Source organism: Podarcis bocagei (genome assembly GCF_964188305.1).
Source record: "Podarcis bocagei genome assembly, chromosome: 5".
NCBI lineage: Eukaryota > Metazoa > Chordata > Lepidosauria > Squamata > Lacertidae > Podarcis > Podarcis bocagei.
The window spans coordinates 47,581,707-47,598,859 of NC_138129.1; the positions used below are offsets into that span (position 1 = coordinate 47,581,707).

The 17,153-nt window shown below is 44.1% G+C and overlaps 1 protein-coding gene across 2 annotated transcripts in view; it reads left to right on the forward strand.

Annotated features, from left to right (window-relative positions):
• Positions 1 to 17,153, forward strand: part of GRM4 (glutamate metabotropic receptor 4) — a 318,705-nt gene that overhangs the window by 266,404 nt on the left and 35,148 nt on the right. For both annotated transcript variants that reach the window (XM_081195813.1, XM_081195814.1), the window contains exons 8-9: positions 6,757 to 6,893; positions 8,058 to 8,993. In XM_081195813.1, the coding sequence (XP_081051939.1) occupies positions 6,757 to 6,893; positions 8,058 to 8,993 (1,073 nt within the window). The remainder of the gene's footprint in view (positions 1 to 6,756; positions 6,894 to 8,057; positions 8,994 to 17,153) is intronic.

Genomic DNA, 17,153 nt, shown 5'->3' on the forward strand with positions numbered 1-17,153 from the left:
ATCTCTAACCATGCTGGCTGGGGCTGATGGAGTCTTAACTAGAGGGCCACGGGTCCCCCTCTTTTACAGCTTTCTGCCTCTGCTTTTAGAATTAAACAAGTAATCAATCTATTCAGTGCAATCATAAGACTGGAGTAGCCTCTATTTGTATCACTCTACCATGTGCATGTGTGCAAGCACAGGGCAAAGAGATAGAAATCTTAAACAGAGCCAAAGGGGGTGAGCAAATGTACTGTCCACAGCATCTGCCCACTCATTTCCAGGCACTGAGCAGCTGGTGCGAATGCCCAATCAGGTGCTGACTGCTCTTGTGTTTAAGGGCTGCATCTCACTCCCACCCACTCTCCCTCCTAGGTTGCATCCCTCAGTGCTCCTCTGTGGCTGTCCCCTGTGCACATGAGTGGCAGGGATGTCAATGCTGATCACTCACTGTGCATATCAAGTGTAATGAGCTGTCTGCAAAGGCATCCAGAGCAGGGCTGGGAAAGCCAGCCATCCTGCCTCTCAGCTTGCCTTTTAGCCTGCTTGGATCTGTGTGGGACTCCAGGTGTTGTTGTGGTGAGCAGGTCAGCCTAACAGAGCTTAGAGAGAGCAGCTGGCATCCCCTTCTGTTTGCTCAGGCTTTTTTCTGTGGACCATAGTTTTCAGCAGAAAGACTTTTGCTAAATACAACCTCTGTTCCTTGAAAGCTGCAGTAGTAGTGCAGACCAGCACTCCTCCACCTGTGACCACATGCCAATCTCATTGCAGGAATGGTAGTAGTGAGAATATTGAGCATGAACAGCAGTCCAACTTTGGAACCCATAGATCAGTTTTCAAAAGTTTGATATGCACTGCAGCAGTTAGTGTTATTATTCATTATTATTATTGCACTATCCGTGTTAATGGCCTTTTATAAAATATAAAAGCATACACTTCTATACAAAGCAACTTTCAGTCTAAAATGTGACACTGGGGAGACGACAGAGAAAGGTGAGGGGAAAGGAGGCACGGCTAAAGTGGTTATCTCCATGGTGTGAAAAGCTCCACTTTCTAATCCTTGCAGATCAAATCTCTATTTAAAGGATAGCTTCAGGGATCTGAACTGAGGCTAGCAGCCCGAAACAGGACTGCACAATGTGTGACCTCCAGACTGAATACAGCATGCCCCTACACCATGTAATAATGCCCACTAGATGCTTGAAAACCCACCTCATTTAGAGGCATGCAACAACAACAACAACAACAACAACAACAACAACAACAACAACAGAAGATCTAACAACAAAGAATCTTGTGGCACCTTGAAGACTAATCTGTTTATAAATGGTTTCTTCTACAATGGTCTAGCCCCGTTGAAACAGGGCATGTAGTTAGTGCACCACTGTTGTGCTGCCATACATGGTTAGTGAAATGTTTTCAGCTTGATGGGTTGCACACACCACATACAGTATACAAAGGCAGCTGCGTAATAATTACAAAAGGACCTAACCTGGCCTGATCCACACATCCACCCAATCCACCTGGACCCTGGGAAGCTGAGGTCCTGCTGTTACAATGAGAGGAGCAAACAGGACAGGGCTGCTGAACCATGCCATTCCTTCCTCCATTTCCTTGCTCCATCCACCTTTCTTCATTCCCAGCTCTCATACTGGAAGCAAGCGAAGAATGGAGAAATCTGACTATGAGGGAAGGTGGGAATCTAAGGTGTCCGGATGCGAAAGAAGGCAGGGGTTCTGCACCTTTAACCATTCTGCACGATCAGCAATTTCAGCAAGAGGAGCTTCATGCAAGCTGCACCTGTTGAAATGCCCTGCAAAGGTGCAGAAGCCCTGCCCCCCTTTTTACATCTGGACACTGGAGCTTCCATGCATCTTTTCTCGTTAGACTCCCACCCCTCACTTCATATGTGAATGAGGTGGCTGTGTGAAAAGATGTTGGTCTTTTATTGTTACCCCTGCTGCCCTGCATTCGTGGTTTTAAAAGCAGCTCAACCTAAAGAAACAAGTGGAGTTTCGTTATCTCCATGCAAAGAAAAACACCATCACCCTTTGAACTGGTCTCCATGGCTGGGTCCTTTAATGGAGGCTTGATCTTCAGGAATTAGCAAGTGAAGCTTTTCATAGCAGAAAGATAAACATTGCCACCTGCTAATTGCTGCAGATCAAATTTCTGGTAAAAGCACACAATCCCTGGTTCAAAAGCTGGCCACCCAGCCTGCTGTATATAGAGCTGGGATGAAAAGTTCGCCCAAGCAATTTTTGCCAAAGCCCCCAAATAAAACAGAACAACCTTCCTCCAAGATTGGATTATTTGGGAGGGAAGGGGGTCAAGCTAAAGAGTGTTCATGTTGCTTTAAATACCAGGTGGTTGAGTGTTTTCCTCCTTCCCCCCTGCTTTTATAAAACCTTTTATAAACTCCTTGCTGCCATTGTGGAGAGAGGCTTGGCTGATCTAGCTGCATTCCTGGGACTCAATGCCTCTGGGAACAATGTGGTGGAGCAGCCAAGCTATCATGTGAAATGACAACAAGGTTTTTGTTGTCATTTTTCTTTTTAAGAAAGATGAAAGCTTTGCCCGTTTCGTATTTCAGGTGAGATGGACATTCAACTGCCCCCTGAAAGTCACACAATATCCCCCCTCTTTCGCTGGGGATATACGGTCCTGTTAAAGTGGAAGGAGTTATGGAGCCCAGCACTTGTATATACTCAATATTCTCCCTGCTACCACTCCTGAAGTGAGGTTGGCAAGCTTCACTTAACTTCATTGTGTCAGGGCATTGGAGCAGGACCAGAAAAAGGCTCGCTGATATTGAATACCAGCAGGGGTGGCTGGTAGAAGGGAGGGCAAAATGCAGGGATCCTAACAGTAGGGCGAGCTGGAGCCAAAGGCAGGCAGAGCTAACAAATCCTAGCTTTGTCCCCATCCTTTGCCCTGCTGAGCTTTACAAGGGACAACAAAGAGAAAAAAGAGGAAGGAGCTGATGGGCAGAGCCACCCCTGGACTGGTTGAAAGTAAGAAGACAGGCAGGTGAGGGCTGACTGAGGACACATGAGAGTGGGGTGGCACTGCCCCATTGGCCCAAATAGATCAGCCTCCACTGAATACCAGTTGCTGGAAGTCACAGGTGGGGATAATGCTGTTGCACTCAGGTTCTGCTTGTGGGCATCTAGTCGGCCACTTTGAGGATGCTGGACTAGATAAACTTTTGGCCTGATCCGGCAAGACTCTTCTTATGTTCTTAATTGTCTCCAGTGACTATTGAGATCTCAGCGATCTAGAGCACAGGGGGTCTTGAGTGCAGCACATTTCTTCAGGTTTGTGGGGACAGGATCTAGTCTCCTGGGAGTGGAGGCACATTGCAAGGTGAGGGAAGGAAGCTCCGTTAGGTACGTCTTGCAGAATCCCTTTCAGCACCTGCCTGCACTGAGCCTCCTTCCAGCCCCGGCTTTCAGCTCTTTGATTTCATGACATGCACGTCCACCCGACTCTATATAAATGTGTTGTTATTTTCTGTCTCAAGCTCTCCGGTTGAATACTGAGAGGGGATTACCGCTCTCGGTGAATGAATGATGTAGCCTCATGATGTACTGTCACTATGTATGGATTCATTGCTCAATGGCTTAGGGAAGAAGAATATGCCTGGACATCCAGCAGGGGAGTAACAATATGCAGGAAGATCCAGAGAGGGAGGGAGGCCTGCGTGATGTCCTTTGGAGCGTGCTTTATGTACATAATGGAACTGATTGGGTGAATGACAAGCAAAAAGAAAGTGTCCTTTTCTTTGTCCCTTATGCAGTCTGATTCCTTATATAACCCACAGGAAACTTGCACCCCCACCACCCGCTTTTCTCCCTCCCTCCCCTCCCTCTTTCTCTGCTCTGGTGCCTACGAGAAATTTGACCACATTCACACAGTTGGTGGCAAACAATTTAATTGATAAAACACAATCGTAAATTTATGCTCTCTAGGCCTTTTCATTTTATATTCAAATTACGAAGTTGTTTGGCAAGGCACTTCCAAGTGTTTTTTTCTCTGTGTGTCACCTAACAGCATATTTGGGCCTCCGTTATGATTTTTGTGCCATTCATGAATGCTGTTAACGCAGGAGGGAATTTGGGAAAGGGATCAAATGGGCTCCACCTGTAGGCTTGGTGCAGAGGAGGAATCCTTTTCAAATGGAATTAAACACAGGATTGGACTTTTCCAGTCTGATTGAGCTTTGTCCGAAATTGGACCATGTCTTTTGGGATTAGTTTTTAAATAAATGAATAAATAAATAAGCCTAATTATATGCAAAATTAGCCAGCTTTGTCAGCCTTAGTCAGCCCCGCCTGCCTGCCTTCTTACTCACAACCGGTCCATAGGAAAGATCCACAACATCTATTTAAAGCACCTTCAATGCACATTTAAAGCACATGCTTTTCTTCAAAAATTTCTGGGAACTGCAATTTTCCCCTTACCCAGCTACAATTCCTAGCACCCTTAAGAAATTAAAGTTCCCAGGATTCTTTGAAAGGAAGTTTAAATGTGTGTTGAATGTGCTGTAAATGGAAGGAGCGGCTATGCTGTCCTCAGTGTTGCTCTTGTAGAATTCAGCAGGGAGGGGGATGAAGCCAAAACTAAAATTAGTTGGCTCTGTCATCGTTGGCTTTGGCTCAGCTCCTATTGGCCTTTTTGCCTTTTGCTCCATCACTCTGAATGGACACCAGCCATGGCTCATTTATGTAGCATGATTGAATAAGTATCGATATGTTAAGTATTTCTATACAGCTATATGTATTGTTGTGTGCATGCATCTGGTTATGTGCCAGCTACTTTAGGAAACCTGGCATGTATGTGTCTATAATTTGCCCAAAATAATGCATTTAATAATGTGTATGATACTTCATATAATAAGCAAGGTTTGTTCGTATTTTTAGCAGAACTATAACCCCGCCCTCCACCTTGCGTCCCATTGAGCTAAATGAGCAAAACAAAAATAGGAAACAATTGTGTAGATAAACCCAACGTTGAGATTTTTTTATTATTATAGAAAATTCTATTCCTAATGCAGCTGTGCAGGGAGGAGCGAAACTAGGATTTATTTCACCCAGATTAGAGACCCAGTTTGGCGCGCGTGCGCGCGTGCGCGTGCACACACACACACACACACACACACACACCAATGTGCAGTTGCGTGTAGAGAGAGAGAGAGAGAGAGAGAGAGAGAGAGAGAGAGAGGCTGGGATCCTCAATAGTGCCATTCTGAAGGGTTCACCAGGGTCAAAAAAAACCTGGCTAGCCCCCCCATCCCCCACTACGGGTCTATGTGCAGGTTTCACTGTGTTATTTGGAGCTGAAGTTAAACAAAACTGATTTCAGCCTTATGTGTTTTTTTAAAAATGGTCAGTTGCTTCTCAGGTTGCACTATACCTTAACTGAGTGGGAGGCCTGATCCATGAAAGGAGTTTCTTGGAGCCCTAGCTCTGTGCAAATATATAATTGTAGGCGTTATCACTGTGAGCAGAAAAAGCCACAAGGATTTCTCTAGGCAACACAAGGAGCCGAGGAGTAAGACTAATGTTATTTTCTGCTTGCCCAAGGTAAAGAACTAGCTTTTAACTATTTTAGATAAGAGTGTGGGGTAGATTATTAATGGCAGTAGAGCCAGTCCAACTCAAAAGTTGGGGAGCCAGTTTCTGAAATTCAGTGGAGGGGAGCTGATTTTACTGATCTACAGATCCAGCCCCTTGCATTCAGTAGCTATTTGGGTACACAGCAGCTGGGAATCTGTATCCTATATCAGTTCTCCTAAATAATAATTAATAACAATAATAAATAATAATAATAATAATAATAATAATAATAATAATAATAATAATAATAAATAAATAAGTTACAGAGGAATCCCAGCCTCTGTGTAATCATTACTGCATCCCTGATGTCCATACCAGCCAGGGAGCAAGGAACTCCCTTCTCTATTATATGCTAGCCTAAAGCCCAACAATGTCAAGTGATGGTTGTAGGAGCAGCTTGAGATCCAGGAACATTCAACTGGTGGGGTTTCCACCATACTTCCATCTACCTGTGCTTCTGGTGGGTGGAATGGGGAGCTTCATGCTGGAGAAGTGATGGTGGTGTCACTCCACACATGGAGGCTAGCAGAGTTGTTTTGGACTGGATGGAGGGAGACCTCTACCCGATCTCTAGCATGACCAATCAGAGGGTTGGAGTGCAGCCTAAGCAAGGAGATTTAGTTCACATATCCTGCAGCTTTAGTTCACTTATTCCACAACTTTGCATTTGCTAAAAGCCCCTAGGTCAATTGGAGCAAAATCCAGGCAGAGTTAACTGTGTCCTCTTGATAATAGTGGCAGAGTTGAACCTGGTAAGCTAAGCCCAATTGGACTTCTGATGTACTGCAGACAACCTGTGTGGTATAGTGGTTAGAGTGTTGGACTAGGACCTGTGGGATCAGGGTTCAAATCCCCATCCAGCCATGAAGCTCTTTGGGTGACCTTGGGCCAGTTACTCACTCTCAGCCTCACAGGGTTGTTGTGATAATAAAATGGAGAGCTATGTATTTCACCTTGAGCTCTTTGGATGAAAGGTGAGATATGAATGAATGACTGAATGTACTTTGGATGGATCACACTCAGGATTCCCATGTATATGTGTGCATGTGCATTTGCTTCTAGGAGAAGAAAACGGACAAACTTACCTTTGGTAGATCAAATATACAGCCCAAACCAGCAATGTATTTCTTTCTGAGACTGAATGCTTTGTGTGTTGCAGGTATTGCTGGGACCCCTGTGACATTCAATGAGAATGGAGATGCCCCAGGCCGCTATGACATCTACCAGTACCAGATCAAGAACACTACACCTGAGTACAAAGTTATTGGGCACTGGGCTGATCATCTGAACTTAAAAGTAAGCAAGATCTTAGATTTGCCTGAACACTGAAGGGAATAAGCTTTTACTCTGAAGCTCCAGTGTTTTAATTAGGAAATGGATATGTACTTACTGTATGCTCAAGGGCTCTAGTTTAAATGGGATTATCCTTATCCTTATACATAGACATCATTAATATCATACAGAGAGATTTCTGAAAGCATTTAGCTCTGGTTTCTCTCTGATCTCTTTCATTGCAACAGCCCAACTTATGCCATGGGTAATAAAGCACACTAGAAAACTGGATTTTTAATGGGAACACATGCTTTAAAAAGTATTGCACTTGACAAATTTATGGGCACCTTAGCAACAATTCACCAGCAAGACTTAAGATTTAAGGCCACAATCTCAATTGGGAAGAATTTGGCAAATCTTTAATTTAAGACTCCCGATTTGTTAATGGGACAAAGTATTTATTCATGGTTGACTGTTCAGCAGAACTGAATTTCAACAGTAAAATTTGACAGTAAACAAATCCAGAATCTGAAATATTGTGGAATTCTAAAATTGTGCAGTTTCATTTCAGGTCTAATTCAGAGCTGGCTGAGTATCAAGAAAAAAATTAACCTATCAAGGGGAAGGGGCAACAAACTGCAGTGTGGAATTGCAGGTCTGTAGTAAATATGAGGAACTGTGAAGGAGGGAAATGAGAGATGTATTAGACCACGTAGAACATGAACAGTTGAGTTAGTTCAGTAAAATTAGTGTCAGTGGTTTGACTAGCAGCAGCACTTACTCTGTGACATGATATCAGGTTGGAATTGAAGAACAGGAGTGTCTAAGCTTGAATTAGTAGCATTTCATGCACAGCTGATAGAGGTGAGAAACTAAATTAGGGTTGGAAACTTGTGGTTCTCCTGGTGTTGTTGGACTGCAACTTCTACCAGCCCCAGGCAGCATAGCCAATGGTTGGGCATGATGGGAGTTGTAGTCCAAGAACATCAGGAGGACCACAGGTTCCTCACACCTAAAACTGCTACTGAATCAGAGGGAGCAATGCTAGAATGGCTGGACATGGCATAGACTAGAGTAAGTGTTTTGCAGAGTTGGCGGGGGAAGCTGACACCAGCCCCTGCTGTGACCCAGCTCATGCAATGTTAGTTCATGGTGGTTGGTGAGATTCTTGCTTTCTCTCTGCTGCAGATGGAGCGCCTGCATTGGCCTGGGGGAGGCAACCGTGTGCCCACCTCAATCTGCAGCCAGCCATGCAGGCCGGGTGAAAGGAAGAAGCTGGTGAAGGGCATCCCGTGCTGCTGGCACTGTGAGCGCTGCGATGGATACCAGTATCAGCAGGACGAGTTCCACTGTAAGGTGTGCCGGCTCAGCGAACGCCCCAACGAAAACCACACTGGCTGCATCCCCATCCCCATCGTCAAGCTTGAGTGGAGCTCCCCTTGGGCTGTGGTGCCCGTTTTCATTGCCATTGTGGGCATCATTGCCACCCTCTTTGTGGTGGTGACATTTGTGCGCTACAATGACACACCCATCGTCAAGGCCTCAGGGCGAGAGCTCAGCTATGTGCTCCTGACGGGCATCTTCCTCTGCTATGCCACCACTTTTCTGATGATTGCAGAGCCTGACTTGGGAACCTGCTCCCTGCGGCGTGTCTTCCTGGGGCTGGGCATGAGCATCAGCTACGCTGCCTTGCTGACCAAAACCAACCGCATCTACCGCATCTTTGAGCAGGGCAAAAAGTCGGTCAGCGCCCCCCGCTTCATCAGTCCTGCTTCTCAGCTGGTCATCACGTTCAGCCTCATCTCTCTGCAGCTGCTGGGGGTCTGCATCTGGTTCATTGTGGACCCCTCACACTCCATCATCGACTATGAGGACCAACGGACTACGGACCCCCGCTTTGCCCGGGGGGTTCTCAAGTGTGACATTTCTGACCTCTCCCTCATCTGTTTGCTTGGGTACAGCATGCTGCTCATGGTGACCTGCACTGTGTATGCTATAAAGACCCGTGGGGTTCCTGAGACCTTTAATGAAGCCAAGCCCATTGGGTTCACCATGTACACTACCTGCATCGTCTGGTTAGCTTTCATTCCTATCTTCTTTGGGACATCACAGTCGGCAGAGAAGGTAATGAAGAAAGGGCAAGGGCAGAAATGGGGTGGGGGTGACTGGTAGGTCTGATTGTTTCACTCTCAGGTGCATTTGTGATGAAACACATCTGGACTGCTGGTGTCCTAGTGCAGTAGAAATGGTACTACTCTTGTTTTCTGTTGGGATTTCCCTGCACAAATCTCTGCTGCTTTCTTTTTTCTTTACTTCCCCAATTTATCTCTCTTCTAGACACATTTTTCCTTATTTTCCCCTCCTACATTCTCTTCTCCCATTTTCTTTCCAACGCAGTGCTAATGTGATTTCCTCACTCTTTCCCCACTCTCTTTCCTTTGCCTCCTTGACATTTGCTTCATGTGGAAGACAGGCAATGTACGATATTGAATCCTAAGCCAAGGTGTCTTGAACTGTGGTCCACAGGTAGGTCTTAGTATATTCTACACTTGTGCCACTGCACTGCTCCAAATGCAGTTTGGTATACTGGACACAGGATACAACATTCTGAGAACCCAAGCTTTCACATTTTTATGGCTGAGCAGATAAACTTGGAAACACATCCTTCTGATTTATCAAAAGCTGGAGGAAGTATTTGAGGAGCTTGTAAGTGTTCAGGGGAAGAGCTGACAAAAGCAGAGTAAATCATGCATAATAAACAACTACATGCAAATTTGCCCTAATTTTGACTATGCTTAATGAAGAATATGAGTTGACTTGAAAGAATGCACAGGGATATATCTGTCAGGATAGAGCAGCCTGTCTTTAGCCCAACAAGGCTATGTAATAGCAGATAGACATTCTTGGATTCTGAAAGCACTTGCTTCTGAAATCCTGATGGAATAATTTCAGTCTGCATCTTTGTTTCTCTTGCTCCCAAAGGTGTTGGTAATAGGATAGCGGATCACGCTGGAATAATTTAGCTGCTACCCAAAGTTTTCTGCTGTCAAAGTTTTGTGGCTACCAGCAGGAGCACCAAAAGGTTTTCTAAAATGATAAACAACGTGGCATGGGAAGATCTTCTAATAGTATCATGTGCAGATATGCACATGTGTCCATTGCACAATTGATCATGGTCTCAAGGCACGTGAAGTGTCACCTTACTGAAGCAAAGTCAGTGCCTGGATAGGTGAGAATGAAATGTATGCTACCTTGGGTTCCACGATGGAGAAAACAGGGAGATATAAATATAATAAAATGAAAAATGAAACTGTCTCTAACTGCAGTGCAGGATGGAAGGGGATCAACATGGCCCAAGAAGACATGTGGTATTGATTGTGGGAGCAAGTTATACACCTGTGTGTTCCTATAGATCCAATCCCTGAAGAAAAAACCCAGCCTGCTCAGGCAAGCTTTTACTGCTGAAGTTATTCTTAATGCTTGAAATGTGGATGCACTGTTGGTAAGAGCTGCTGCCAGCTGTAAGGCTGTTGGCAACCACAAGCACAGGTCATAGTGACTGAAGCCATCCATGGTTCCTAGAGGACTGATGCTCACTGAAGAGTGTAAGTTAACTGAGGGCACACCTCATGGGCCTTGAGCTTGTAAGCCTGAGGATATCCCCAGTAAGCTGCAGATGAAGGCAATTCTTGCCTGTCACTTAGTAGAGAGGAACTCCGAATGTTGAGCAGCATTTCCTAAACATTTAGCCTATCCAAAAAGGACAAAGAAACAAATTACACTACTCCTTTGCCCTTGTGATTTGTTGGCCATCAAACATACACATTTTCTGCATTTCTCTGAATAGTTCCTTGTGTTTTTCCTTGCCTCCCATCAGCCCAAAAGTAATCATTTAATACATTGTCACTGTTAGAAAGGGCCAGATCTTTCAAAACCCAAGAAGAGCTGGATCTAGTCCATCATCCTGTTTGCACAAGCAGAAGCCTACGAGCAGGAGCTAAGTACAACAGCTCTCTCCACTTGTGATTCCCAGCAATAGGCATTCAGCTTAATTCTGCCTACATCTTTACACCACTTGCTCTGGCACCACCTCTCTCTTCATTTATTATGAAAGCATAATAAGAGGGTCAAAAAACCAAATAGCACCTCTGCATGCACAAATTAAACATTTACTGTCCGGTTATCTGCTACGTCTACTTTGCATCAGTGTTGCTGTAATTACAATGCTGTAATTCTAGTCTTTGGCTAACACATAGGGGCAGAATCATTCTATGTGGCACTGCAGAGTCTCAAACTATCTGGCCCAGCTCCTGTTGTTTGAGTAAAGATCAAATGGCTCCTGTCTGGACTGCTCATAGCCCCTGTGTACCCAGCACTTGCTTTCTTTTTCCTGAAATAGAAAAGGAAAGGAAGGCATCAGCATAGAAAACAGCTGAAAAGGAGACCTCCAAGATGAACTGGATGTATTTTTTATTAGGCCCAATGCATTTCAATGAAGCCTCTTCTTTAAGGAGACTGTTCATGCAAATCAGCCTCCTGTATTATATCAGAGATATTACAGAGTAATAATCGAGGCTACTTTGCCTGACTAGAGTTTCTCTTAGTCCTGGGATACAGCTTTTCAGCAGTAAGGTCTCTGTCTGACACAGATGGGTCAAAATAGAAATAGGAGATAGGGTCAATGGGTTGGAGGTCTGTTACTGAATTGGGGGAACAAAAACCAGGGGCCAGAGGTAGGAAGCATGATCATGGCTGGTCTGGCTGAGCCAGCAGAATAGGCAGGCACACAGATTGCTCAGTCACATTGCTCTCCCATTGCGGAGAGATAATAATAATAATAATAATAATAATAATAATAATAATAATAATAATAATAATAATAATAATAATAAATTTATTATTTATACCCCGCTCATCTGGCTGAGTTTCCCCAGCCACTCTGGGCAGCTCCCAATCGAGAGTTAAAAACAATACAGCATTAAATATTAAAAACTTCCCTAAACAGGGCTGCCTTCAGATGTCTTCTAAAAATAGGATAGCTGCTTATTTCCTTGACATCTGATGGGAGGGCATTCCACAGGGTGGGCACCATTACCGAGAAGGCCCTCCATTGTATTCCATTTCTGTTTGTATTCCATTTCAGTTTAAACAGAAATATATTCCATTTCTGTTTAAATTATAGTTTTCTTTCATAATTTGCATGTATACTTATAAATGAGCACACACAACTTTTATGCAAGCCTCTGTCCTCCTTTGCCTTTTTGTTATTCCAGTGTGAAAGTGGCCATTCTATCCAGGTTTCAGGTCTCCCCTGGAGCCTTGCAGAGTTTTGCTCAAAATGTAATAAGAAAGCAAAGCAATCCACATTTCTAGTACACCTGTGAGCTTTCTCTTCAGACTGTCAAGGAAGGCCATACAAGAGAACCTGGCACTCAGCTTTCATGCCTTTTGCCTGAAACAACCCTGAATACTTCTTTGCTCTTACATTCTGTTCCTATCTCCTTGCTGGAGAAGACTGCCCCTTCTGATCAGTTAAGGCTGTGGTAAACTGCCTCTCCTGTCCATGCAATGTGATATATATATTTATTTTTATTTTTTAAATGGTTTAAAATGTACAGAGCCACCTGGCACCATTCGCCAGCACTGCACTAATTTAGTCTAGAGGATTTTTCCTGCATATTCCAGCCTGTGTTATCAGCACAAGTAATCTGGCTGAGGGAGAAAGACAAGAGCTACTGCTCACTCACTGAACTGTGCGCTTCCCCACTCGATTACTGCGTAGTTGGGAATTTAATTAACACCTGGGTGTTTTGGCAACACTGAGCTCCCATGACAGATTCCACTGCTGTGGGAGAAGTGGTGCATCTTGCAGCAGCAAGGCTAAGAAACAAAATAATTCCCTCATTCTGGTCACAAGCTCTCCAGGGCCTTGTCTTCAGTGGCAGATCAGGTTGAGCTAGAACGTGACCCGGAGGAATCGCATTAGCTAATCCAATGTTAAACACAACTTGGCAAGCAGTGGGAAAGGAAGCGCATTAAGCCTGATGCACAGCTGGTGTAGAGCGGCCTAATGCCGGAGACTGTGAGGCCTGCTTTGGCCCTGGTGAGAATCTGTCCCTTCATGCTCTATTAGCAACACAAGGAAAGGCATTATTTTGGGCCCTGAGCATCCCTGACCTAATGTCTCTTGACATCTGTATAAATCTGTTGTAAATACAGGTTTATTAGGGAGGATGTGGATGCAGTCCATCAGTCACTGGTGCTGGGCAAAAACTGTATGCATTAATGTGGATTTTAAGGGGTTTCCATACCAACCCTACTTAAATGGATGAGTGATCCTTCTAGTATGCTGTATTCGTCTTTTGCAATAGCAACTTTTCTTACTATATTGGTGTGTGTGTGTACGTATGTATGTGTACACACACACATTAAAAAGCTGGTGAGTTTAATTCTATGAATCTATAATTTTGCCTAAGACAAAAGGCTGGGATCTAGAGGACCATGTGGCTATTTATTTCTGCGTACTCTAGAGAAAGTTGGACTTACGTTTTTCGAACATTAACACCTTAGGTAAGGTTCATAACTCAGCAGAAGAGCATCTGCCTTGCATGCAGAAGGTCCTAGGTTCAAACTCTGGCATCTCCCGTCCAGGTAGCGTGGGGAAACACTCCCTCTCTAAGGGAGGGAAAGCTGCTGGCAGACAGTATAGTCAATACTGAACCAGATGAACCAGCAGTCTCATACCTTTTAAACTAGCCTCCTGTATTCATGCAAGTTAGTCTAGAGCCCATGTTTGAGATAAAGCTTTCCCCTCTACTAAGCTCTATTTAGAGGGGTCTTTCTCTATCAGTGGAGCATCTACATATCTGTATAGCTATGATGGTGCATGGAATGAGCTCTCTAACCCATTAGTTGCTTCTGAATTTCTAGCAAACTCTATGCGGCAGTTTCCCACCGCAAAAGAACAATGAAATATTCTTTTGAAGCCCAACATCAGCAGAAAGGAATTCTGGGGAACTGCATGAGTCCTTGGACTGACAAGAACCCACTGTTACCTGTAGACACCCCAAATGTCTGCTGAGCACTACCATCTTTGTTGGGCCATAGTCTGACATGTGCATGAAGTTAAAATACGTTAATAGGTGCCAGCTCCTGGGGGCCGAGGCACTTTGGACTTCCCAATGTTTCTTTTTGAGGGGGCCAGGGCCCCTCAATGTTCAGAGGGCATTCAGCTCCATCCCCTGGCTCCTCACAACGTTGCTTGCACGACGTCAGGATGTTGCGTAACATTGTGCACATGACATCAAGATGTCATGTGACACTGCATGCACGAGGCCAGGACAATGCTCGTGCAATGTCAGGATGTCACGTCATGCCCCCTCAATCATCTTGAGAAGTTGGTGCCTCTGATTACATTGTAATATAGTATGGTAAATTGAGAGGCTCTGTGGCTGCCATGATCCCCTATAGGAAGTGGCAGCACATTATGATGGCACACAGCCTTTTAAAAATGTAGTTGCCAGCTACTGCTCTCTCCTCTTAGCTAGAGAGAGGCAGTTGCTTTCTCAAGCAGCAGAAGTAGGGCCAATGCCACTGTGCTGCTTGTGTCCTACAGTAACTACAGTCCCTCCTCCTCGTCCTCCAGGTATAGCAGCAAGTGCCCTTATTGCTCATCTTCACTTAAGATTCTTCTCAAGGTGTGCCTGGTGGCTGCTAGCATTGCTGAACCACAGCCCATGCAGTTTTTACTCCTACACTTCATAATGTGTGGCTTGTAGGCTTCTGCTTGGAAGAACAGAATGAAACATTCTCAATTGCTGTGTGTGTGTATGTGTTACTCTAGGTGTCTGTTATCCTTTACAAGTGTCATTTTGCAAGCCGTGTGGGTGAGATACAATCTCCAAAAAGGAAAAAAAATAGAGTCTGATATAGTAATTATCTGTTTCTCTGTGGTATCTATGGTATCTCTCTGCCTCTTTTCTATATTGCCTAAGTGACACTTAACGGTCTCATGCTTTCAGTAGAGCTGTGCACTAAATATGCCCCTGATGTGTTCGGCTTTTACCGATTCAACCAAAGCTTTGGGGAAGGGTGCTTCCAGATGGGAGCTTACTGTAATACTGCAAACGGTCATGCAGACATAGCAAATGGACAACTTGCTATGTTGTTTATTTTAAGTTTTGGAATTTTCTCCAGGATAAATCCAGATTAAATGGGGAAGGGAGAACAGGAACTGGCGTTTTGTTGCCGATTGGATACTGCAAAAGAATTGCAAGCATGAGCAGCACCCATTCCACAATAAACACCCATCTGGAAGCACCTGAAATAGCATCCATTAAGTTTCATGCCACACAAAAGGAGTTTTTAGTGTAGGTGTGGCTAGCCTGCGACCCTCCACATGGCACTGAACTAGAACTCCCATTATCCTTTGCCAATGGCCATGCTGGCTGGGGCTGGTAAAAGTCATAATTCAGCCACATCTTGAGGGCCACAGGTTAGCCAGCTCTATTATAGTGGGTTATTATAGTATAGGAAATAAATAGATGCTGGTTTTGTATCTGGAAGCAACTGTCATCTAGAAGGCCTTACCATTAATCCTAGCTGTGTAAACTGTGCTACTGTGTACTTCTTCACACAGTGGTGAAAACAGATTTGCTGAAGATTCACACTTGAGAATTCATACATGACTTTGTGGGGTATACAGCGTAAAGTGTTCTGTGTATAGACATGAAAAAATGTCACTTGTGAAGCAGCCTCTAGCAATAGGGGCAAATGCTCCACTTCAATTGCACTCATTATTTCTGAATGTGTTCCAGGCCATGCTTCTGGCATTCAGAACTAGTTCTGGCTCCGAGCCTTGTTTCAAATTAAGCCCCAAGAACAGGATCTGCCTGTGCACATCAAGCAAGATTTTTCTTTGTGAGGATATGCCATGAGACCAGTGTGGTGCATTGTTAGATCTGGATCTCAGCTCCAACCCATGCATGTGATTTCAGTTGCTGATCAGTCTTATGGTCCAAAATTAATCTGGTGTCATGCTAAGGTTGTCCACTAAAAAAAAAAAAAGGACAGGGGGATGAAAAAACAAATGGAGCAGGGTTTCCATTTTGATGAAATGGCAGAGGAGATGCTAACAAGAAAGCAGGTTTCCTAAGAAATTATTTCCCAAAACAAAAGCTCCCTTAAAGCTAGTTTAATGTGCTCAGCATACTGTGGGTAATAAAGATGGAAATGATAATGACTGTAGATTATGCGCAAGGTTGCTCACCTCCTCACTGCAGCTTGTCATGGGATAATTTAGGGCTGCCGAAAGCTAGCTGTCAAGTTGCAATTCGACATGAAGCTTTGCCTCACTTTGGGGGCTTGTAATATACAGTGTTCCTCTTCTATTAGGCAGCTAACAAGCTGATTAGAGGCTATCGTAACAATGTTCCTGGCTCCCTTTGGAGCCCACGCAACAGACCACCTTGCTAAGGTTTTCTGCTCTTTGTGTGCAACCAGGAACAAACATCCTTCTCAATGTAGCCAACCAGAGTCCTTCTCCTTGGGAGATACCAAACCTGCTCAGTTGGACAGCTTGTCATTGCTAACTGTTGTAAGGGGGACAGCTTAAAACTAGATTTGCTTAAAAATAGAAAAGAAAACACTAGCCATTATTATTATTATTATTATTATTATTATTATTATTATTATTATTAAATTTGTATACTGCCCTTCATCCAAATATCCCAGAAAAATGCAAAATGGGAATACAAAATACATAATGAAACAAAACAAAAAAGCAACCAACCACCCCTCCCACAAACACGTTTAAAAAGCTATAGAATGTTAAACAGCTGAGCACCTGGTTGAAGAGAAACATCTTCGCCTGGTGCCTAAAGATATGTGATGAAGGTGCCAGGCGAGCCTCCCTGGGGATAGCATTCCACAGTTGCATTTATAAGATCTGTAACATATCTGTCTATTGCTTTCAGCATCAGCTTTGAGCAAAGAATGCTTTATTCTCTTGCAAAATCTTTGTTATCACAGCACTTTGATCCTTTTGTGAGAATTGACATCCCACAGCCTCCTCAGATCCTTTCTTTGAGGCCCATTTAAGACTGTAGCCAGTTATTTCCCAGCCCACTTTGAGTTTTGTACAGTCTTGTCCAAGGCTAGTTAACTCCCTGAGATGTTTACCATTCAAGATGCAGTGGAACTACAAGTAAAACAAATGTGCATAGTAACTATTATGCACAGAGAGCCAGTGTGGTGTGGTGGTTAAGAGCGGTAGTCTCGTAATCT